Source organism: Varroa jacobsoni, unplaced genomic scaffold, assembly GCF_002532875.2.
Source record: "Varroa jacobsoni isolate VJ856 unplaced genomic scaffold, vjacob_1.0 contig00544, whole genome shotgun sequence".
NCBI classification, from domain to species: domain Eukaryota; kingdom Metazoa; phylum Arthropoda; class Arachnida; order Mesostigmata; family Varroidae; genus Varroa; species Varroa jacobsoni.
Window position 1 is genome coordinate 47,419 of NW_019214483.1, and position 23,355 is coordinate 70,773.

General features: G+C 43.3%; 1 protein-coding gene and 1 long non-coding RNA gene across 5 annotated transcripts in view; one reads left to right on the forward strand and one right to left on the reverse strand.

Annotated features, from left to right (window-relative positions):
* The first annotated feature begins 5,010 nt into the window (after window positions 1–5,010).
* Window positions 5,011–23,355, forward strand: part of Shal (Potassium voltage-gated channel protein Shal) — a 41,152-nt gene continuing 22,807 nt past the window's right edge. The window contains exons 1-2 of one of the 2 annotated variants that reach the window (XM_086972878.1): window positions 5,011–6,128; window positions 9,724–11,346. In XM_086972878.1, the coding sequence (XP_086829004.1) occupies window positions 5,014–6,128; window positions 9,724–9,859 (1,251 nt within the window). In that variant the 5' untranslated portion in view covers window positions 5,011–5,013 and the 3' untranslated portion in view covers window positions 9,860–11,346. Of the gene's footprint in view, window positions 6,129–9,723; window positions 11,347–23,355 lie in introns of those variants that run through there. The other variant, XM_022852061.2, reaches the window with a different exon arrangement.
* LOC111271332 (uncharacterized) lies at window positions 6,936–22,330 on the reverse strand. Of its 3 annotated transcripts, none has more exons than XR_002686807.2 (4): window positions 21,658–22,330; window positions 15,579–15,686; window positions 14,856–15,046; window positions 6,936–7,912 (listed from the first exon to the last, which is right to left on the reverse strand). It is a non-coding gene; the product is annotated as an uncharacterized LOC111271332 (long non-coding RNA). The 3 variants fall into 3 exon arrangements; XR_015315292.1 differs by lacking the exon at window positions 6,936–7,912 and adding an exon at window positions 11,020–11,109; XR_015315291.1 differs by lacking the exon at window positions 6,936–7,912 and adding an exon at window positions 11,492–13,404.

The window sequence follows — 23,355 nt, forward strand, 5'->3', positions numbered from 1 at the left end:
CCCCTGCCATCCTAGTGGGGTAACAAGATATTGTGAGTCCCCCAAGCCAGCTCTCGCTCCCATTAGCCGGGTACCTCACAAACCCCCTAGAACAGCATCCGCCGCCGTTGGCCCCAACAACAACAACAACAAGGTGATAGCAGCATCAATAGCAGGAGACACACAGTCCGCTATAGATGGTAACCCCCATAGCTCCGTCCTACTCGTCATTGAGTTGGTTAGACATTGCTGCCGGCATCGGACTGCTTGAACGAATCCTAGAGCCGTACGCCGTCGGAGAGCTGCGGCAGTCGTAGCTGCAGCAGCAGTAGCTGACTCACTCCTTCTCCTGGAGACCGGAGCCGGCTCGTCTAAGCAACTCTCCCATATACACTTACACATTCAGAGCGACGGTCACAGGCGCAGACGGCCACAACACAATTCAAATTCGTTCCGTTGTTGCTGCTGCTGCTGCTGCTGCAACTCGAGCGGAGGACGACAACGCGTTGCTGTTGTCTCCTTCCGTAGGGAGTAGAATAGCGGCGACAGTCCGGGCTACTTAGAGGTCGGTATTTTGGACTCCACGTTTTGGCTACGGCCGCCGAGAAGGTTGCTAAAGGCCAGTGACAGAAGTAACTGTAACAAAAGCGCCTTTGCCGGTTGGTTATCTGCAGTCCATTGGTTGCCTATCTACTGCAGGGCACGACACATCGATTCGAGCAACTATCACTACTGGCTGCTTGGCCAGCGAGCTCTTCTGGCTGCTGGATCGGCCAGTGAGTCAACTAGCCAACGCTAATCTAACGAATGATCCAAGCACAAAGGTAGATTTGTTGCAGGCCGTTATTTCACTGTCGCCGGCAGCAGCATCGTCGTGGTCTGTTTTGCTGACAACGAAAACGAGACGGTCGGTGGTTCTAGGATGCTGTTTGATATTGGCTCATCCTTGCCGTCCTAGCTTCGTCTTGCTGTACAGTCGTTTCCATTGTCACCGCGTATGCGTGCATGTATTAGTTAACGTGAAGGTCTGTCGTGTTACTGCTGTCGCCGTCTTGAGATTGATGACATTGCGTACTTTAGCACGGACATCGTCCCGTTAGACGGTCGCATGCCCCACGGCGATCTGGGGGGGGGGGGGGACGACGACGCGAAATCTGTCGCACGGCTTCGGTTCGAGCAACGAGCACTGTCACCAGCTGCCGCCGCGGGGCGACATCGACTGCAATCGAAAACAAAAAGCAGACGAATGAATCGAGACGAGACTAACAGTACAGAGGCTTGTTTATTCGTTTGCTACGAGTGAAGACGCGTCGGAGGAATTGCAAATTGTTGTTCATTTACATGCGCGAAACGTCCGATATCGGTTTTTGCCCAAAATGGATTAAACACTATTGATTGAATATGGTTTCTTTGTTAATTGTGGACGAGTTGTGAACGACTTTAAATTGGCTTCGCTAAGTGTGGAATACATCTTAATTACCTTTTTCCCCTTTGCCCTCTACCCATCCCCCGTATTTACCCCAGTACCGCAATTATCCCGGCGTCGTTGTGCTGTTCGCGGTTTTATTGTGTTGTACCGGTGTGCATGTGACGAGTGTAATGACTATGGACCCTGTGTCATCACTGAAAACGAAGAAGCAAATTGACGGAAAACCAAAAAGGGTTGTTATCTAAAAGTGAAAAGTGAAAGTTTGTGGAAAAAGGTAAACAAAAATCATTATTTAAGGAATCAGCAACGTCACCGCCAGTAATTTATTCCGTCTATTTGTTACTGATATCAGTCTCTTTTTGTGCGTTCTTCAGCGGTACCATCAACGGCAACAACCACAAGGCCAACTTCGAGTACTCCAATAACTGCCTGAAGTGGCTATTGAGGAACAACTGTTGTCTAATTAAATTACAGTTAGTGCTCGATCTAAAGAACAAGCCAAATATTATATTTAGACAAGGCCCTGCATTCAATCAGGAGCGCTGTTTAGAACCGCAACAAAAAATAAATTGTCTCCTATCACAGGCACTACTACGAGCCCGACGGTTATTACTACCAGAGACACCGAAACACAACCGTAATAAAAACTGACCTCGAAAGAGGTGCCGGTCACGTTTTTTACATTTCGGTATTCATTACCCTCCGGTCTACCATCTCACTAGTGATTAAGTGACTGCTCAATCAAACTCAACTATTGTTACTAGTATTACAGAAAAGAAAGCTATCCATAATAAAGGCAGTCGGCTGAAGAAGGCAATCCTGCTGTCCCCATCCCAGAGGTTCACTTGTGCGCAATGGCATCGACGATCAATTGGATCAGTTATCGACTAAGGGGTCCGGCCCGATCCCAGAATCAAGCGTTGGTCACGCTAACATTTTCCACTGTGCGTCGTAGATATGTGAACCTGTAATGACTGGGAACTACTACGTACTTCCAACTGCTTAGAAACCACTTGCTAATAGAGGAATAAAGTGAAACAGAAAGGATAAGCAATACAAACATCGAAAAACAGGCGGTGTCTGTCTAAGGCACACGTGGAGACATCCGAAGTGACTTGAGAAATCGACTGATTTTGTCCAGCTCAGATAAACACCAGTCATCAGTGTGCATCTAAGGAAGGATTAAAGGGAAAGCTTAGGAAAGTTACATGTCGAAAAGTAGGCTACGCCCTGCCCGTCAACAGTTTACCAATATTACACCCCCTCGATGACAAGGAACCTCGGTTATGGTGCTCTGCAGAACGAGCGTGGTACAATTCTAACTAAGCAAAAGGTCAACGTCAGGCCGTCATCAGCTTGGTCAGCTCTGGACTGCAAAGTACAAGACTGTTGCTTGACGCCACTCGTAAGGTACACCATAGCTATTGCCACCGATCGAAGGTTCCAGTTAACATTATTATTTTATCAAACCGATCAAGCATTCATGTATCATCTCGAGTGAGTAAAAGCGACCACAAATTCGTCTACAAATAGGACAAATAGGTAACGAGTGAGAGGTCCGTAACACGACAGCGAGGGGAGAGACGTCACAAAGAGGTTATCGAGGGGATTACCGCATCCATATCGAATCTAATCATCGTGGACTCTTATCATCAGCCTATCGTATGCCGTTCCCCTCCCAAGCGCAGTCTAGCTACGCTGCTTCGCTGTAGACAGTAAATTTAACAAAAAGTAAACATACGTAGAAGCACATATATGCGATAACACGAAATCATTAAACCATCCTAGAGACTGAAAAAGAAAAGCATGAAGCAACCTATACCCAAAACGAGCATAACGAACTAGAGATTTCCAGCGCGCTTAAATAGGCAAATTGTTAGAGAGCGGCTTTTGGAGGCGATACAAACGAGAAGAAAGAAAGAAAGTGAAAGTGGTGTCTGGCTTGTGCTGCTACGAAGTAGCTTTACCTATAAATAACTACATCTACTACGTACCGATAACCATCAGCTAGTATAACAAGCTATAACAACGAGAGGACATGTCTGTATACGTGATTGATTGACAATAATCGATCAGCCATGTCATCATAGGCAGGCATCGTCAAGCAAGAGCTAGGTCAGATAATTGTATTGCACGACTCGTTGTTGTCGTCGCGTAGGTAGCCCGCGTAGATCCTATGTGATCCCCTCGATCGTCGACGAGAATATCCGTCCGGAGGTTTGCACGAAGCCAGCGAAGTGTGGCAGCAGTAAGCGACATGCCTCCGAGCCAATTCGGAAGAGGAGGTTCAAGTTCCACTTCCGACGAAGTCCATTTCTGCTGCTGCTGCTGCTGCTGCTGCTGTGACCATTGTCAAGTCAGTTGCCATCAATTTCTGCTGCGATATCTACAACAACTCGAACGATTCGTTGAACAGCGCGACTTATTATTAGCGATCATACCAATATTTCTATCAGCAATCAAGCGAAGACGAAGCTTTGGAAAAGATGACGTCGACCCCTTGAATGTTCCATCGTTCAACTTCTTGGCTGCCTTCTGCCCCTGTGCCGATTCAGCTATCCAATTCAAGCCTCACTGAACATTCGCCGTCTCAAGTTTTACCAGTCGCCAAACACTATTACAGCTGCCAACACTGATATAGAGATATATCTGTGGGGTTGCGACACACTTAGCCGGTCACTAGCAAACCAGTATACAGCCGTCCGGCAAGCAGAGTACAAGCGTCGTAAAGGCCATTAGAGGAGTACTACGACGATAACACAGCAGATGTGAAAAGTCTACAACCTAGGACGGTTACAGCTCACACAACAACAAACAACTGGAACAACTGGACCACTGAGAAAAGTAAAAAAAAAAAAAGTGCTTGAAAGCTTCCTGTGACGGTGCAATCCCGCCAGATCCAGTCTTTATCAGCCCACCTTCCCAGTTTTGCTAGGACAACTACTACCTGCTGTTACTGCTATTGCTGACGTTTACCTCGACGCCGTCACGACTGCTAAGGCTGTGCACGCTGACACCCCTTTTTTTGGCGACTGACAAACTTTCTGTAGATGCAGCGCTGCCCATATATTCATCCGGTAACGGTTTCAGCGAACTGTACACAAACATACATATGAATGTATAATTCTATACATATACGGGTACGGATACATCGCAAATATACCGAAAGTACATTTCTCGTGCCTCGTCAGTGAGAAAGGCCAAGAACAAGAAGAAACCTAGGAGTGAAAGCGAAGGAAACAGCAATAATAGCAATTATTCTAATTCTACCTAACAACAACAACAACAACAGCAACAAAAGCAACAAAAACAACTCTAACTATTGCTAATAAGATTACGATTACTACAAGTAACTATTAGTATATATACAGTACAATATACCATAATATACTAGTAGAAGCAGATTTATCGTGCATCACCACGAGTAACGACAACAACGTTGAGAGAAAAAAAGACAAGGATACAAAGCCACGAATTAAAACCTAGAGTTCTCGTCATTGCTGGTCAGATAGACAAACAGACACCTAGACAAAGGCTAATATTACTGTTGCTGATAGCACAAATCTAACTACAACAACAACAAACCGAGGGACCAGCTAGATAAAATGGCATCGGTAGCAGCTTGGCTACCGTTCGCCCGGGCAGCGGCCATCGGTTGGGTACCCATCGCCAACAACCCTTTACCAGCGCCCCCAGTAACCCGGGAGCGACGGAAAAAAGAAGACGAAAAATTCATCATTAATGTGTCTGGCCGGCGTTTTGAGACGTGGCGAAACACCGTCGAAAAGTTTCCCGACACACTACTCGGCTCAAACGAGCGCGAGTTTTTCTACGACGAGGAAACCAAAGAGTACTTCTTCGATCGGGATCCAGATATCTTCCGGCATATCCTGAACTACTATCGGACGGGCAAGCTGCACTACCCGAAACACGAATGTTTAATGTCGTATGATGAAGAGTTAGCATTCTTCGGCATAGTCCCCGACGTGATCGGGGACTGCTGCTACGAGGATTATAGGGACAGAAAGAGGGAGAATGCTGAACGCCTGCTCGACGACAAAATATCAGAGGGCAACGAGCAGACTCAGCTGGCCAATTCGACGTTGCGCCAGCGTATGTGGAGAGCGTTCGAAAACCCGCATACCAGTACCGCAGCTCTCGTCTTCTACTATGTGACCGGCTTCTTTATCGCCGTGTCAGTTGGAGCTAACGTAGTGGAGACAGTGCCCTGTGGTATTGATGCTGGGACGGGCGAGAAGAAATCGTGCGGTGATAGTTACAAGGTTGCCTTTTTCTGTCTGGACACCGCGTGCGTGATGATTTTCACGGCAGAATACCTTCTACGGTTGTACGCCGCACCGGCGCGATGCAAATTCGTCCGTTCAGTGATGAGCGTCATCGACGTCGTAGCAATCATGCCCTACTATATCGGGCTCGGCATTAAGGACAACGGTGATGTGTCAGGAGCGTTCGTCACGCTTCGAGTATTTCGAGTCTTCCGCATCTTCAAATTTTCACGACACTCGCAAGGACTGCGCATTTTGGGCTACACGCTCAAATCATGCGCGTCCGAATTGGGCTTCCTGGTGTTCTCGCTGGCCATGGCCATCATCATCTTCGCCACTGTCATGTTCTACGCCGAGAAAAACGTCGAGGAGACCGAGTTCACCTCGATTCCGGCCGCGTTCTGGTACACCATCGTCACCATGACCACACTCGGGTAAGTAAACTATACTTGTTGGTTAGACAAAAATAAGGTGAATAAGCTTCTAATGGTATAGAAAGAATTGCCAACTGTAGTAAGGGTACGTAGAATTAAAAGAACGAACGCTGTCTATAGATCGCACAGATGCGTACTGTCTTAGGCCGATAAAAAGTTGGAATAAAAGAAGATTTATTCTTGCTTGTTACGCATAAGTGTCTGTAATAGTATAGAGGCAAGTTTTTTTCGAAGCAAATAGTCTCTGCCTGGCCTGCCTTCCCGCCGCTGTTATTACTAGACTGTAGATAAACGGGCACAAAGCTAAAACCATGTGCATGTTTTTTATATTTAAACGATGGACAGTTTTTATTAACAAGTTACGAAACAGTCTTTCAGGTACAATAAAAAACAGCCGCAAAGATGTTCGCTGCCTGTTTGTGTTGTTTTCAACCGACAAAATAATAACAAGGCGAAACTTTTAGGTTAAACATATCTCACATACACATTCAACCTATAGCGACCTGATATATATATATATATATATAGCACTTGTAGTCACCACTTCTTCATACAAGTTTTATATCAGAAATATACCTAAAGGATTCGCTAGAATTAGAATTTTCATTTTATCACTAGCACTAAATCGCAGAAGTCCATTATTGTACCCAAAGCACACGAATTTGCAGCTTAAACCTGTCGCCAGAGTACCTAGAGAGGATGTAAGCTCCATTGCATTCGGATACCCATATTTGACAACTATACGTACAGTATATAAATTTATATCTTAAATATCTTCGTATCTATGCTGAATTTCTAAATTTGGGCTTGATTTTAACATAACTCGCGTTATTTTATTATGTGCATAGAAAATACATAGGTGTTTCATCATTCCAGTAAATGTCACAATTTAGTATTGAGTGAAATGGCGGTGGATTGTACAATGTTGCGAATGATTTCTTTTTTATGCATCTATTGCTGTCGCTGCTGCTAATGACAGTCTAGCGAAGCTTTTAAAAAGCGCTGCCCCCAACTGGCTAGTAATTTTTAAGCCAGAAACTTCACATAATATCCTATCGTATCTCATTAATGTATTGTGCACTAGCGCACGCATACCGTGGGTACTGTTCATACTTTTAATAGAGTTTTTCTCTATAAAAATGACGAGCAGAATCTCATTCTCTGTACCGGCTTGTGCCCAAGACCCTCATCCGCATGGCGCGCACTGTTCTTGCGCCCCTTTTTTTACTATATGCCTTACGTAAGTAGGGATATCAGTACAAGCACCTTTAGTGGCGCTAATTGTCCTATAAAACATCTGGTAGGGATAGCCGACGATTTCCCTAGTCGCTGAACCGCGTTTAGAGGATGCGAACCCAGCAACAGCGAAAGAGTGCGGCTTGCTCGTACGTTCCCTATCCGTATTGTACTGTCGTGTATTTTTGCTATGGTCCATGTTGTCTAACGATTCTTCTGGAACTGCCAGCGACCCTATTTTTCCTTCCATTCGAACTTACTGATATATTCCCAAACTTTCATTCCGCATACGCTGCGTATTGCGTGCTGACAACGATGTCGTCGTTGAATCTTTGCTTCTTTATATGTACCGTTACACAGTAAGCCCCTGACACAAGCATGTGTCACTTAAGAGAAGATATCGCTCTCGTCCAGTTGTGATCTACGAGGCCAGCTATATTTTTCTTCGTTCTTCTTGACAATACGTATGCTGCGCTTCTGTGCAAAACGTGCAGGGAGGTAATAGTCAGCAAGGCTGCTTGCGAATGTAGCGCGCGCGTCAACTGGGGCTGCATAAAAGCATCATGTCATAACGAGCGACTCGATTATCTTCTTTCAGAAATTGTAAGCGATATAACTATTTTTTAAAAATTCGCTACCTCTTGTTTTTCCTCTACTTACAAAAGTCTGGTGCAAGATACTTTATGTAGCACGATACCTATGTTGTTTTCATTCTAACATCAGAACATGTTACTGCACTGAAATTGTTATTGAAATTGATCTGAAATGAGTCGTCTACTGACTTGGGTGGGGTGCTACGGTAGAGTTTTCTGAGACGTAAAACCGGCTGTTCGTCTGAGTACGTAATGCGGATGATGATTCCAATCGAAATAAGAGAAAGCAACCTTGTGCTTCGCTCATCTACTTTAATGGCATCATGTTGTTAAGCTGAAACTAACCTAGGCAATTCGATGCACAAGGCAGTATTTATGGGGAATATCGCAAACAATCTGGACACGGCCGGGAAATTCATGCAAGGAAAAACACATACTACTAATTAAAGATCAAGACACACCGATCGTGTACTCTGGTATTATGTGCCAAGCACCTTTGCTATGAATTTTCCCAAAAGATTTGTCTCAATATAGGCTCATTAATGCTCTCGTCGACTTGCCTTCACATTCCAGGATGACAGCACTGCCTATATTATAACTTGCCTTTGTTTGCAACGAGATTGGGTCACAGGTAACTGGTCATTATACTCTTAGTCGAAGTGCGGTCCTATTCCTCCATGTTTAAAGTCAATTATTGCTACGTAGCGGCAGGAAGATTTGTTGAAAAGACAAATAAATTAGTCTGTTGAATGAGTGCCGAAAGCTTCTGTAAACCCGGATAGAAGAAGCAGCAGCAGCAGCAGCTTGTATGAATTGTTGATTATCTTCCTTTTGCTTCACCCGTGGATGTTATACCATATTTCTCGTGACTAATCTCACACGTCTGCTATCACAAAGTCGACTCATTTCTAACTTTGATTACATTATGGTATATTAAGCCTACATACAAAATGTGCTTATGTTATGCAAACGTACTTTTTTGTCACGATAACGATTTCAATGTTGGCAGTCTTATGGAGGTTCGCCATATCTAGTATCTGGCTTCGGAATCTGTCTTGTCTGATATATTTCTCTGATATGCATCAAATGCCAGTGGCGACATTTATATGATGATTCTATTGATCTGAAATGAAAGAAGAGCCATGGAGCCCAGTAAACGAAATAAAGCTTACAGCGAGATAACGGATCGACTTCCCGCGCTCCATTCAAACACTATGCACAACTCATTTCGTTATAACAATAGGAGGCCGAACGTTGCAGTGCTAGTGGTATTCATGGGAGCGGGAATCGAGGGACGAAGTTGCAGTTGAGAAAAATTTAGAGGAAAAAATTCGATACACACTTGATTCACCTCAGAAAGATAGTGCTAGCTTTCTATCAAGGCCGTAAAAAATTTGATTGAGCTTAAAAAAAACGACGATTATGGTGATAGCTACTACGTAATGCTCAGAGATTTTCAATTTATCCTCCTAAATTTAACATTGTCACATGCTAATGGAGACCTCTCCCACCGAAAATCAAATTCCTACGTTCTTTATGATTTTCTTTATACGAGCATTATTTAAAGGAATGATTATTTTGACTCTGCCAGCATGATGACATATTGATGCAGTGATCTAACCTCTTAAAGATGATTTCCGAACATTCTTTTACATTCAATAGCCGTTAGGCTTTCTCCCCTGCGTGTTCAGCCAGGCAAGCTAACTTGAGAGGGAGATGTCTATCGACAGATTTTTATTCAGGAAACCCTATTTGTTCCGTTGCAGTATCGTACATAGTCCGCAGCATAGTCGAAAGGGTAGAGGAGCTGCCAAAAGAATTTCTCGCAGGTTAAACTTGCACATCGAATCGCATCAGAGGCAGATTAAGTGCGGCAGTAATACGGTGCCTATCGTAAGGTGACTGACGTTTAATTAAGAATTTTCTGCTCAAGCCTTCGTTCTCAATATACCGTCGTTGCAGTATACCACCTGAGGCCGCTGTCGTAAATGGATCGAAAAGATTCAGGGTGTGGAGTTATCGTTAGTAGCCACCAACGACAAAAGATAAATAAACTGGAGAGGTACTTCGAAGTAAGACACGACTTTTTCACTTACAAAGATATATCTGCATGAAGACTTACGCAGATCACAAGGACGGAGTATATTCAGGAAGGAAACGAAAGCTGCTAAAAACATTTTAGCCACAAGCAGAGTATAGGGTGCTTGACGAGGCGAATTCTTGCAGCAGGGCCAACCATCGCATAACAAACACGGTAGCTTATTCAGTCCAGTGAATATCATAATTAACATTTAACCTCTTTAAGAGCATTGCATCATGCCTCGCTTGTTTTATAGGATTCGGCGTGCAAAGATGCACAACGTAGTGCTGTGTAAAATGAGTTCAAACATCGTTTTGTCATTATTTTGAAATTCAAACATAGGGGTAGTCTGATGAAGCTGCATGCAGAGCCCGTCAGGATCATATATATATATGGCATCGGTATCAATCGAGTCGATTACGTTCAAGTATTTATTGCTGAAAGTTTAGTGCTTCCAATACAGCACATGTTGAATTCTCGATATATACCCAGTATTAGAAAAAGGAGAACAGCACCTCGTGGTTCCTTGCGAAAAGGTTTTCTCTTGTTGTCTTTCATTGTTGTTGAGACGAGCCAATCTTACCGCCATAGAGAACAACACTTGGTACGTAACTTTAGCACCAGCTTTGTTTGTGTTGTACGCCTCATATTTGACATTTCTCTTGTTTTGTTGCGCTTCCCCTCACCCCCTCTTTTCCGTCCTTGTCAAACACCCGGAAAAGATGAGCAGAAGGAATAGCACCAGCGACAGCTTCCTATTATATAACTAAGCTGTGGCAATATGAACTCTCAGAAGTAGTATAAGGCAACGTGGTAACAACCGCGTTAGAAGGCATATAACATCAAGGGAAACACATTCCTCTTCGCTTTTACTAAACACTAGGTCATTCCTTTTTCGGTCACATAGAAGATAGAAATCGTCGACGCAAAGGGATGCCTTCAGCTGAAGAGCTTCTGCTTCCTTTATTCCGTCGCGTTGTTTTGTGGGCTCACTTGCGGCGGGCCTTGGCCGGTTGGGCCCCGTAACAAATATGGTGGTGATCAGGCTACTGTTGACAGGAAGCATGATATCCTGAAAGGGAGTGTCGTTAAAGGCAGCCAAATAAAAGAAGCGAAGACAGAAAGAAAAAAGGCGAACAACAAGGAGAAGACAGTATGAGAAAACGGATGTGATACGATGTGATTGACGTCCTGTATTCCTTCTTTTGAAGAAGTGGAGTTTGAATGCTGCCGTTGCTCCTTTATAGTGACGTGAATCCCTTGTTGATCAGGAAGAATGGGATATTGGAAAGGGCAACACCAAAGCTTTTAGAGCGCCCCCTTTTTTCTTCTAACAAGCAGGATCTAATCTAGCTAGAAAGCCTGCTTACTTGCTTTCTGTATTTAGTTTTTGAAGTTCTTCAGCTTTCACCAATCAAAGCTTTGTTGGTGACCATGTGAGTGATTTTTGCTTTCTTTAGAAGGAACAACGAAATGTTTGTCTACTAAGTTTAAACTAGCGAACCTAGGCGGCGGTGCCGGCCGAATTTCGAATCGATTGCCCGATAAAGACAGTAGCTTCTTGCTGTTCTATCAAGCCAAGCGGTGAAAACCAATAACCGCAAGTATATACGTCCGGCATATTCGCTCATCTTACCGATCGGTATACTCCTAGCCAATCCCCATTTCTTTCCGCATATAAACATTGCACCACCTATTCAAAAATGAGAGGTCAACAGCCGATTATTGCGTGCGCGATTCTTGGACGCGTCCCTCTTTATACTGGATATTATGCAGAGCAATAGATTTCTATGGGTTAACTGGCTTCATTCTAGTAGCACCATATCGTCCAATCACACTACGTATATGGACGTTATCGAAGTCAGCGCGATTTAATCCGTTTGATACAGCCGCTATAACAAAATGTTCAGTTTTCCAATGTATGTTACGCGTGCGTCGGAAAACAGTGATTTTCCCGTAACTCATTCCCGCTACATGTAGCTGCTCTGGTACCTCTTGCCACCTTGAGACGGTCTTACAGATATCGAGTTTGCTTGGGAGAAGTGTAATCTCTTAAACATACATATAAGGCCGCCATTTACAAAACAAAGGGAGGCAAAATCTATCTCCAGTTGATATGTCTAGTTTGATATGATACAATAGCAATATACAGTATAAATGGATGTGTAAAAATATTAAGGTTAAAAGAATTTTTGCTTGAGTGAATGGAGGTGGTACATCATCACCACTATAGGGCCTTTGACCACTTGGCTGCCCTTATCCCGGCGTTAAAACGTAGAACCGATGGAACGCAAAAAAAGGGCCACCATCGATGATTAGCAAACGAGGTTACAGCCGCGTCACTTAGTCAACTAATTACGAAGCACCGTTAGGCCTCGCCAGTACTGTGGCCTCGTAGTGAGACAAGAATAATTGATGACCTTGGAAAGCAAATTGAACAACAAAAGCTAAATTCGAGCACTAAAAAGCGGACGACTAACTGACCCTTTTTTCGGTTAGTCTCGAATTGAGAGTGGGGTTTGCAGCAGTATGAATACGGTCGATCGTAATTTTAACAGTAAACGACGCGGATGAAGCATGGCGATTAAAGAAGAGGTGGTAAAGAGTTTCAGAGATCATAATAGACATTCCCATGTTTTATATATATTCCTTAATAGATGGCACTTTGTTACACTTCCTTTTTTTTGGATTCTTGTACTCCTTACAATCTGGGACCGTTTACTCAGATGTTGTCACTCGGGCTTTTTGTAGGCGAGTTGAAGTGATCCATAGAGAATTCAAGTGCTTTACGAATATGAGTTCTTTTTTGGAATATAGCGGCAAAAACAGCTCGCAATGTAAACGTCGAAATCGATAGAGGTTTTAGAACTACAAACACCGAAAACCATTGGCTTAAAATATTTGGAGCTTGAAAATGTCTCGTAAAACCCCCCTGCAAAGGTGACCCACGAAGAGTTGACTCTGGTGAAAGCCAACTTGTCTCAAAATGCGAGAGTGTTAGCACTAAGGTTTGGCGTATATAAAATGTTACTTATTTACTTCGGTCAAATTAGCAGGGTAAAAAAATTGGATAAATTGGTATCGCGTGATTTAAGCGAGAATCGAAAGCAGAGAGGCGCTTGCCTCTCTTTGCTCTTACGTTATAAAAGTAACTTATTCTTGCACCGGATTGTCATTTATGATAAAGGATTAATTTTCTGCGGATCGTTATATTAGTAAATGAATGCAACAGAACCAGCGAAACAACACGTTAGAGCGAATGTATAGCTACATTGGTTTATGGTGTTTGGTGATCTTATACAGGTGTTATTGACGAAGGTTTTATAGTCCTGGTTTGTCGATTAAGGCGGAAGTGCATTGTAGATCACTGGAAGAAAAAAACTTCGTAGCAGTCAAGGGTACTGAACAGGGGAAATCGATTTTATCACACAACTCAATGCTGAACTACACCCCGCAAAAATCATGTTAAAAAGAATACAAGAGTTACAATTGGAATTATTGATATTGATTCCACACATTACCACTCGATTCAAAATCTTAACGGCGTCTCAATAGAACAATTATTCGGATTTTAACATGTCTAAACTGTTTTTTGAGATTCTATCGACTCTCGTACCGCAGACATTCCCATCAGCGGGGTAAGTAAATTACCATTAAATGGTATACATTTCGATTAAAAATAACAAACTAAACGTGTGGAAAAGGTTTGAAAACCTAGATTTTATGATGTTTCGTTTCATACTAAGGGACCTAATACGCTATTATTTCGAATTTTGTCATATATATAACATCAATAGTTCAATGCCTGTTTCTTATCGGTTCATACCTGCTCGTCTGGCCCATGTTTGAGAATGAGGCTGTCGTTTGGTGTAATTTACAGGTCTCATTTTTTTTTACCTGTATAATGTTACTCGATGCCCAGTCGCTCACGAACAGTACATTATATGAAGCGTTTTTAAGCGATTTGCAGAAAAATTTTATTGACACAATAGTGCGTACGCGCTTACTGTGAACTATGATGAGTGCTTCATCGACCAATCTAAAGATTCAGTTTCGTCGGCTTTAAAATACAAGGGCGCCAATTTAGCGAGTAAATTTGTCGCGGTTAGGAGTCATACAAAAAAGGAAGATTTGGAAAGTTCGATGAATGAACGTATTCCGTCAGGAGGCATCAAGAATCAAACAACAAGAACTATGTAACGGGAGTTATTATCTCTGGTCTGGAAGCCTTTGCATGTGTGAGCGTCCTTTGCTGCATGTCCAATTGAAGGATTCGCAGAAATCGTGTATCTGTCAGTCGAAGTATTTGAACGGTACGATAAAAACGACAATGGCTGTGCTATGCCAGATATGTCCGTATTTAGAGGCAAGAAATTTTTCGCTTGAACTCATCATCACGAACGCGACAGTGAAATCCTGCATATTTTTTTTGTGTTATTCTTATTTTTATTGTAGTAAATGCATACATAATCTGCTTAATCACGGCATCTATAATTTACTACCTATCATAATAACTCCTAACCTTCATTTGTTTATACCAATATTTCCACAGTACGATGCCCACGACGAACGCCAGTATCTTTGCTCACCTATAGCGATGTGCCGCCTGTGAAGCCCTGGCTTCCCCAGGCAGGAGTTTTGTCTCCGCGACTAAAGAAAGTTGCTAATAGTCGCAGTAAGATCAATGCCACAGACCACGATATATGACTGTCGGAATACCGGAAGCGATATAAGAAGTGCAATACAGTTCACAACGAATAGCTATTCTGACGTTTGTAGGTGTCGTTTCGCCTATTTTGGCAATTTGAAAGACCTTACCTCGCAATCCGCTTTAGATGTTTCGACCTGTCCTTCTTTCCTCTTCGTCCACCCTTGTGTGTCCTTTTAGATGTCTCTTTGTGCCTGCTTTTGCACAATACGAATGAACGACGCTGTTGAAACTGGAAGACTGATGGGCCAGGACAGAGCTGCTAGAAGAGTCTGAGTAAGGCTTTCCTAGTGAACATACTCTTTTTAAAAAAAAATTAGTCGAGGCCTTTTAACATCTCATCACACGAGTGTACGTAGCAGTTAGGAGCAGCAGCCCAGGTCCGTAGTGGGCAGGAAACAGGACTGCTGTCCTAATCAGTAACTAGTGCTCAACACGGAATCTAGCAGCCTTGAATACACGTGCATGCTTAGAAAGTGAAGTGGAAACAAAGAACTCGGCGACCACGCCAAAGACTGTTCTGTAGGTCAAATGACCGTGGTCGTACTCGTTATAGGTAGTCGATCATAGAGAAAAGCTTCATTATAAATTAAAACAGTTACTACCAATATGACCTCTTTTTTAAATATATTATTGTAGGAAATTGATATTTATTATAAATAAGGCATATGCAAGCATTGCGCTGTTAAAACTTGTCGAAACCCTTAAAATACATGTTTCCTAAATAGCGACATTGGTTTAGTGGGCACTTTTACTTGAAGGTTAAACTGAAGTTAGCAGATCTATGCGCCGCAGTAAATGAAAATTTACATTGTCATAGCCTCATTACTCACCAGTGCTTTCGCACTAAGAAAGAGTTCTAGACACTCTATAATAGTAAGACTTTACTACGGCATTCAGATTTTCCTGAAAGTTGACTCCTGGCTTTTTCCTTGGTGCACCTGAAAGAGAAGAAAGTAACCTGTTGCTGCGACGTCAGTGTTCTAAGTAGACCATATCCGTTCCAGGAAAAAACTGAATTCTGTCTTATTTACCACCCTCTTGTCATATAAATAACCACTTCATAGTTCTTCAAAAGAAATTTAAGTTCATCAGGGAATGCAAGCTTCATTACCTTGTATTTATATGAGTGGTGCGCTAATCAGTCGTCATAAAAAGCTATCGGCAATAATAAGGTAACATCACATTAGTGATCTGATGACGTTTTCCATCACGATCTTTGAAACGAATCAGACACAGTTTGGTTCATATATATATGGGAATATTAAGAGAGCACCTAGTGCCTTTGCATCTTCAGTCACATTGTAATCCCCTTTTTTCAATCGCAGTCCGCTTTAGTCGAGTGCTGACTTTAATTTCATTATAATAACGACAATAGATTTTTCCGTATGGCAACTTCTTTGTGTCTATGACTTTTTGCATCGACAGTCTGAGCTGTACTAAATGGGCCCCTCTTCACGGCATTATTTTTTGTCATTTTTAGCTTCCAGGAAGACAGGACAAGTAAACGCGTGCGAACAGAACAAGAACGAGAAATAAGATGTAACAAGATATAAGGTATGATGAAAAATCATACATTCGTGATTTCTACGAGCAATAAAGTTAACGAGAAAAAAATTCAATAGGAACAGAATGCTTTCCACAGCAATTACCGAGTCATCAACAAAAAAACACGTTCGTCTAGGACGAACCCTCTCCTGTTTCTTTGTCTATTTATTTAGAAATAAGTGCGGTCTGTGCGTACGACAAACATGATCACAAAGGCCCATCTTCCTTTCCCAGTCGTTTCGGCGAGCGATAAACTTTACATCCAGGGGTAATCTGTTTTGGATTAGGGCTGCGCCGTAAGCTTTTGGCCTTAAGGACAAGCTTGCCAAAGAATGTATGCGGTAAAGAAAGCCGTAAGTCTGAAGGAGGGTTCATTTTTGTTGAAGAAAAGGAAACAGTTATACATAGAAGAGGACGGCCCAGACAAGATGAGTGCTCGTAAAGACTTGAGCCCGCCTTTATTTTGAACGGGGCTTTTTCATAGAAGTGGAGCAATGACAAAAACTTTGCAAAGCTTGAGCGGAAGCGGGAAGCGAGCAATGAGGTTGGAGATGAGACTTCGTTGAAGACCTAGAGACAGGAAGAGAACGATATCAGTTTATGATGGCCACAGTATCGGAAAAGTTAGTGAAAAGGTGTACCGCGAACGAAAATGAGAAAGCTGTGGCTGACAAAACATAACGATTATGCTTACGCTCATACGAAAAATGCGTTTTGGAGCAGCTTAAAAAAAGGTTATTAGTATCCCTGGGTGTCTCTGGTTACAGAAACACAGATATCGCTCAAATATCTTGATATGGTTTATAAGGACTATGTCGGCCCCACTAGACTTAGATCCTATTTTCTTTCTTGCATGCTACCCTATATCGTTGATATAAGTAGCATGTCAGATGCGAGTTTCACAAATAGCCAACGCAAAGGACCATGAATAGTTGCAAAGTACTCCCGCGTTACCTAGTAGCCGAATTGGCGAAGAAGCCCATAAGGCTAAGTGACCTACAAAAAGAATGGGACATTTCGTCGTTCTCTTGGTTGGACAAGGGGCCTTTTTTCTCTGTCTGTCTGATTAGCCTAGTAGGATAACTAAGAGAGTGGACAAAGTCTATCATCAAGCCCAGTAAAAAATTTAACTCCGTTAATTTACGGCTTTTCTTTTTTGCCTGTAGCCCGTTGAAAAATGGCTGTGGGAAATGGATGAATAGTTGGAATCATCACAGTGACAGTCCTAGGTAATGAAGAAGGTCCGATTGCGCCTGTCCATGCCTGGCAGTCCAACGCAGATCTATAATCTTAATACGACACATTCCAAAGTACACAAACGCGGATATGTACTTCGATAAAACATCGAATGGTCATAATTGCCCATTCGAAGAGTGACATAAATAGAAGGAAAGAGGATGCGGCGCAAGTAGCCCACACATCTCAGGAACGTGGTTAGCTACGGCGAATTAAAAAGTGTTCTCCCCTTGTAAAAACTCGAAGGGCGAGGCAAAACGAAAAACACACCAAACTTTAGATAGATAGGTAGCTAGTGCTAGAGTACAAGATGGACATGTAGCACTAACAGGCAAAGGGCCACAAGCGAGATCACTTACATTCTTCGTATTACTTCCACTGCTACTAATAACTATAAAAATGATAAAAGCGCTGTCCTAGGTTTTCCAGAATGTTACCTATAAACATCACGAAAAGTTCTTTCCGTTTCAAACATTCCTCTTGTCCGATTAATTGTAGTCGCGTAGATGGATTTGCCTGAAGTTTCTTGCGGTATCGCCTTTGTAGTTCTGTTACATTCTAATATGCTTAATTGTGTTTTAAAATAAATTTTCTTTGTTGTAAAATTAATCTCAATCCGATCGTCCTTCTAATTAGTTATACGAAAGAACATTTAGAAAATTATAACTCGTTACATATTGTATATATATATTTACTGCTACTATCAGTCATACGTATGTACATGTATGTTTGAAGATTCAAAAGCATATATTCTGTGCGAGCTGATGGTGGTCTTGGAGTGAGGGTAACGCTTCAGGGTTCTACCAGCTACGAGTGAAAGGGCGCAGGTGGTCATTCGGCCTTTCTTAAAAGAGCCATTTCCTACTAAGGCTATCCGACCAGTCGGCTGAAACCGAACCGGCGGTCTGCCCTTAGCATTCGAATGGCGGCGGCGCTCGACGCTGGTCAAACGTTGGACGTGCAAACAGTTTTGATGAACTACGTGCACAAAAAAGAGCGCAGAAAAAGGCACCTAGTAGGAATACGGGCCAATAGGATCGTGGAACGGCTCTAGGTACGACGCAAACATGTCTCGGACATTCCTCGTTCTCTCCTCCCGTCATAGCACTATCTTAGCTAGCCAGCAAGGGCTACTGAGAGACGATCCTTCTAAATGTTATCGTCTGCGGTAACCGCACCTGTGTCTACCACGTACTCCTATGCTACGACCCGTTTCGAGCCAACAGCTTCTACCACGCACTTTTTATATGGCATCCGAGCGTCTTAATTGCGTCCATTACCCGCTACTGATGCCAACGGAAACACGAGCTGACAATGAAATACAACGACTGGTTGGTGGAAGCCCTGCTCAAGAACTCAGAGACGCTACTAGCGCCAGACAATTCTTCAGGCGCTTATTCATCCCTGTCGGAGATATGAAATGTGCATAAAGATCCCTTTGAATATCCGTTAATGCGATGTTTCATACGTTGACGACATATCGAGCATAACATACGTATCTTCGAAGTAGAAAATATATCTTCGGGATATGCTGTTTCAAAGTAGTCGTTGCTACTTGGTGGGTTAACAGAATTAACGTCTATGAATTTTATTTATTAAGTGTTTTTCTCTGCAAATGTTTGTTCGATTCAGAACGATATTGCGGTACGTTGACCATTAATTGTTCGACGCGTACTGCTTTGTACGCACATGCCTGCACTGCTTGCCTCCGTAGCATAACTTGTGTATAGTCCTATTCGAATTGTTTCACTACGATTATTTATTTTCGTGGATTCGTGACAGAGAGGGGCGCGGGCAGTCCCTACCGAGCGAATGCTCTACCCTATATCAAATCATGATTGCCTCAAACCGCTCATCGCATTGAGTGGAACACATTCTTGTCTTCTCCGTTTCGTAGTTCCGCTATCAGCTTTCGCGCTTCGATATCGAATGATCGAATAGGAGGTTGGTGATGGTAACGACGATGGCAGCGGCGGGGCTGTAGTGCCTAACAGCTTGTTTTGGTTGTGGCTAGGCGGGCATTCAGCCCCTATAGGCCTCGTATCTCGGCGTTTTCGGGCGCTTTCTGACTCCTCCTTGCTCTTCAGCCCGTGTTCTCTCTGCCCTCCGTGTATTCTCGCGTGCAAGCTGCAACTATCGACCGTCCGAGTTTCTTTCGCTCTCAGACAATATTGCGGTTAACACATTCCTTTGTGGTTTGCCATGTTTTATCCCCCGTAATATGCGATCGGTTGCAACGTATTGTCGTATGTTACGAAGGCCGATGGTCCGCGAAAAGGAACAGGTAGTTTTGTCGGGAGCGGTAGCATGTCTTCTGCGTCGGAGTCTCGATAACGCAAGAATGCATTCGTCAACTGAACGGAGCTACTCGTAGTTACAGCAGCAGATGACCACACAAACAATTACCTGTTTATCTGCAGTAGCCCACTTACTCCAATGATCGCACATGCACGCACACACGCTGTACACAATCACACAAGCGTTTGTGTCACACACGAGTTATATTTACACGAAAAATCAGGATAGCGGCTAAAGGTTTTAAAGCAGACGGCTATGGCAGTTGACGATTTCGCAAACATCTACAAACGGCTAACTTAAATGGGATGGTGATATCTTTGAGGCCCACAGTGATGCCTGGGAGAGAAAAGCTACGAAGATTCCTATGGTTATAATAATAATAATAGTAATGAACGTATACATACCGTATGCCGAAAGAAATAAGTAGGTGTGATTAATTCAAATAACCGAACGACTCAGGCTAAATTGTTGACAAGGTTCTTCCCATGACAGTCACATCTGTATATATATACAGGTTCATGTTAGGACGCAAAGAGTAGCTCCGTCGTGGACAAGTCATGGATTTGTAGTTGCGCTAAGGCGCAATCAGGGTAGCACTTGGAGAACCTGTGGTATGAAGTCAATCGACAATTAGCTAAAGCTCGTGTTAGTAGTGCAAATTGATTATGGGGATCGTCGGGGCGATAGGAGCTGTGGTTGCAACAGCCAACTGCAGTACTTTATAAATGGAGTGATAACGGCGGCTATTGCAAGTGCTGGCGGGTTAGTTCCAACAGTAGCAGCGATCACGGTAGAAATAGCAGGACGCGCAGGAAGAAAGCAAAATTCCCACGCGATTTGTCAACCTTGCTTCGGGTTTCCTCTGTTGCTGTCTCGCCTCGCTACTTGTTCCGTTCATCCCGAGAAATAAAAGCTCTGCAACGTACTCGTTCCTCACTATCTCGTGCCCATTTCCTCTCTTTCTGTAGCTGCTCCGGGATGGGAGTAGTCACGGCAATCCTCCACTGCGGCGGTGAACTGCTTAGCAATTGGCAGTTTCAACAAGCCAACACTATGTCCTATCCGGATAGCCTGCCCCAGTGATAGATTGTAAGTGGCTAAGGAGTAAGAGAACATTTCGCCAGCCAAAATACACTAGAGAAGACAAGAGGTCAGCTAGCGTGAGTGCTCCTGCCGGGAAACTAATAAAGAAACTGAGGGAAAAAGAACTAACTCTAATAGACCCCCGAAGCTTAAACTCGGCTTAAAGTAGCCGCAAGGCGTGCGGCGGTAGTAGCAGCGGCTCGACTTGCCTAGTTCGGGATGACGGTAGCCACGTAAGAGAGGCGCACACAGGGATGTGAAAGTATTCCTAGGATATGGCGGCCAGGCCGAGCAGGGCTGAGTGAGCTAGGTTAGAAGCGGCAGGATTAGACGGCGGCAGCAGGGAACAGCAACGTGCTCCTTTCCTTTTGTTCTATACATAGAAGGTGGGAGTACTTAAGGAATAAAGAATATTCGAGAGAAGGCCAAAAAACGACGAAAAAAAGGCTAGGAATAATAGCGAAACAAGGAAGTAGGGAAAGCAAAAAAGACAAGCAGGGATCTTCGCCAGCTATGCGATATGAACAATACATATCATCCTTTGTCCTGTTGACATTTTCGTCGTGCAAAGAATCAGCACAAAACCAAGGATATGGTAGCATGCACAAAAGGGAGGCGAAAAGGTATTAAAGTTACCAACTTATTTGGAACGTTGCGGAGAATAAGTGTTTTACACTGTTCTAATAAGACCTTCCAGTGTTGCCAGCGTATTATTATCACTGTCCATAGAATGAGATATACCAATACCTTTATTTTGTCCTTAGCTGTTTGCAACGGTTTATGCTAGATTATCCACATACGTAGTATACAATGTCCATAGAAATATGCCTAATAAGAGCGAATTAATCCAAAATGATTGTTGCAAACAAGTAGAAGTCGTTCTTCACAGAAAGCCAAGAAATATTACATCGACGACGACAAATCTCACACAAATTGAATTTTCGCAAAACATTTTGCTGGAGAAACACACTGCTTCTAAACAAATCTACGTCAGCGGTGGGGCAACGTAATAGCCTGATCGCAATTTTTGTCGTTGTTGTCTGTCAATTGTATATGCCGATAATTTATCATCGGTCACAACGGTGAAAGTCGGCAGCATCGTCTTCAGTGGTCGCTAACGTGTGTATGAAACGAACGGAGCACATATCAGTCTACCTGACTTGTGGCTACGCTTATTTGCTTCATACTTGCAATACGCCACATTCGGGACACAGTGCAGTAGTACACTCCTGTCCTTTAAGGACGATGATTTTAACGGGTGGCCGAACGCAGGTCACAGGCCACTCAGCTAATGACAGCAGCTACTTGTGTTTGTCAGCCGGCGATCATGCTAGATGTCAGTAACATATACACTTAGATATGTGCGCGGTAGCCAAGTCGTCATGATATATGGCATGACTAGTCGTCTATTGTTCGTAGCGGTCTGTCTGTAACAATTATCATAAGAGTGAGCAGCAGCTTAATTTCATCTCTAGTGACGTCTGTAAAGTATGATCTTGGTGCTTACTAACAGAGTAAATCATTCCGCTGTAAAAATGACGCAAGAGCAACACGATAACAACAGTAGAAGTAGCATGATCAATAGGTAATGCTACTGCCAAAATGGATGAAAGAAAGCAAGCGAGATACCTCTTTTCTACCTGTATTTATCGAAAAATGCCACACATGTCATTATTACTGCACTGTCTAATGTCGCTTCCGGTTAGGAGGGATTGTTTTAGAAACGTTCATTATCTTTGCTGGGAAGACATAGCTGCTATTCATATGGCGAATTGCAGAAACAGCAGCTTCAGGCGTTAGCAGCGAGCAGCTGAAGTCCTACATTATTTTGTATGACCAGAAAGCGTGGCAGAAGTACCCCATCTTTAGGCAAGGCAACGAACTTAAACGGTACGGAAAAGCAATCATCCAATGAATATAAATGCTAAACTTATCCGATAATGTATATTGCACCCAGTGGTGACAACGCCAACCTCTATTTTACTCTTCCCATCAGTCACGGCTTTTGTATAGTCGTTAGCAGTAATCAGGCCGTACAACCAACAGCTGCTGCCGGGAAAAATGAGCCTAATGTAATGCCGACTGTTAGGTTGTTGCAGGGTTACCTCGCTACTTCGCCGTATTGTAAGAGGTTATACGCGATGCGTAGCCGGTTTGTTTATCCTCTTTTTTTCTTCGCAGAAGATTCGAGTTAAACAACGCTGTTTTACCGTGGACCGGCAACGAATTGCGGCCAAACGAAATGAGTAACAGGAAAGTACCACAGTCACTGCCAACTCCGGCCGCAGTCCCTGCCTGCCAGAATGCACCGAGTGTTTCTGTTGGTGCCACATTTTTAACTGCCGCTTTAGCTGATACAAAGGTACGATTCCTCCTCACTGCCTAAAGTAGCACCTATCATCTACAGCCTACCGACCGCCCACTGCGCTCGTTTTGCTTTGCCTG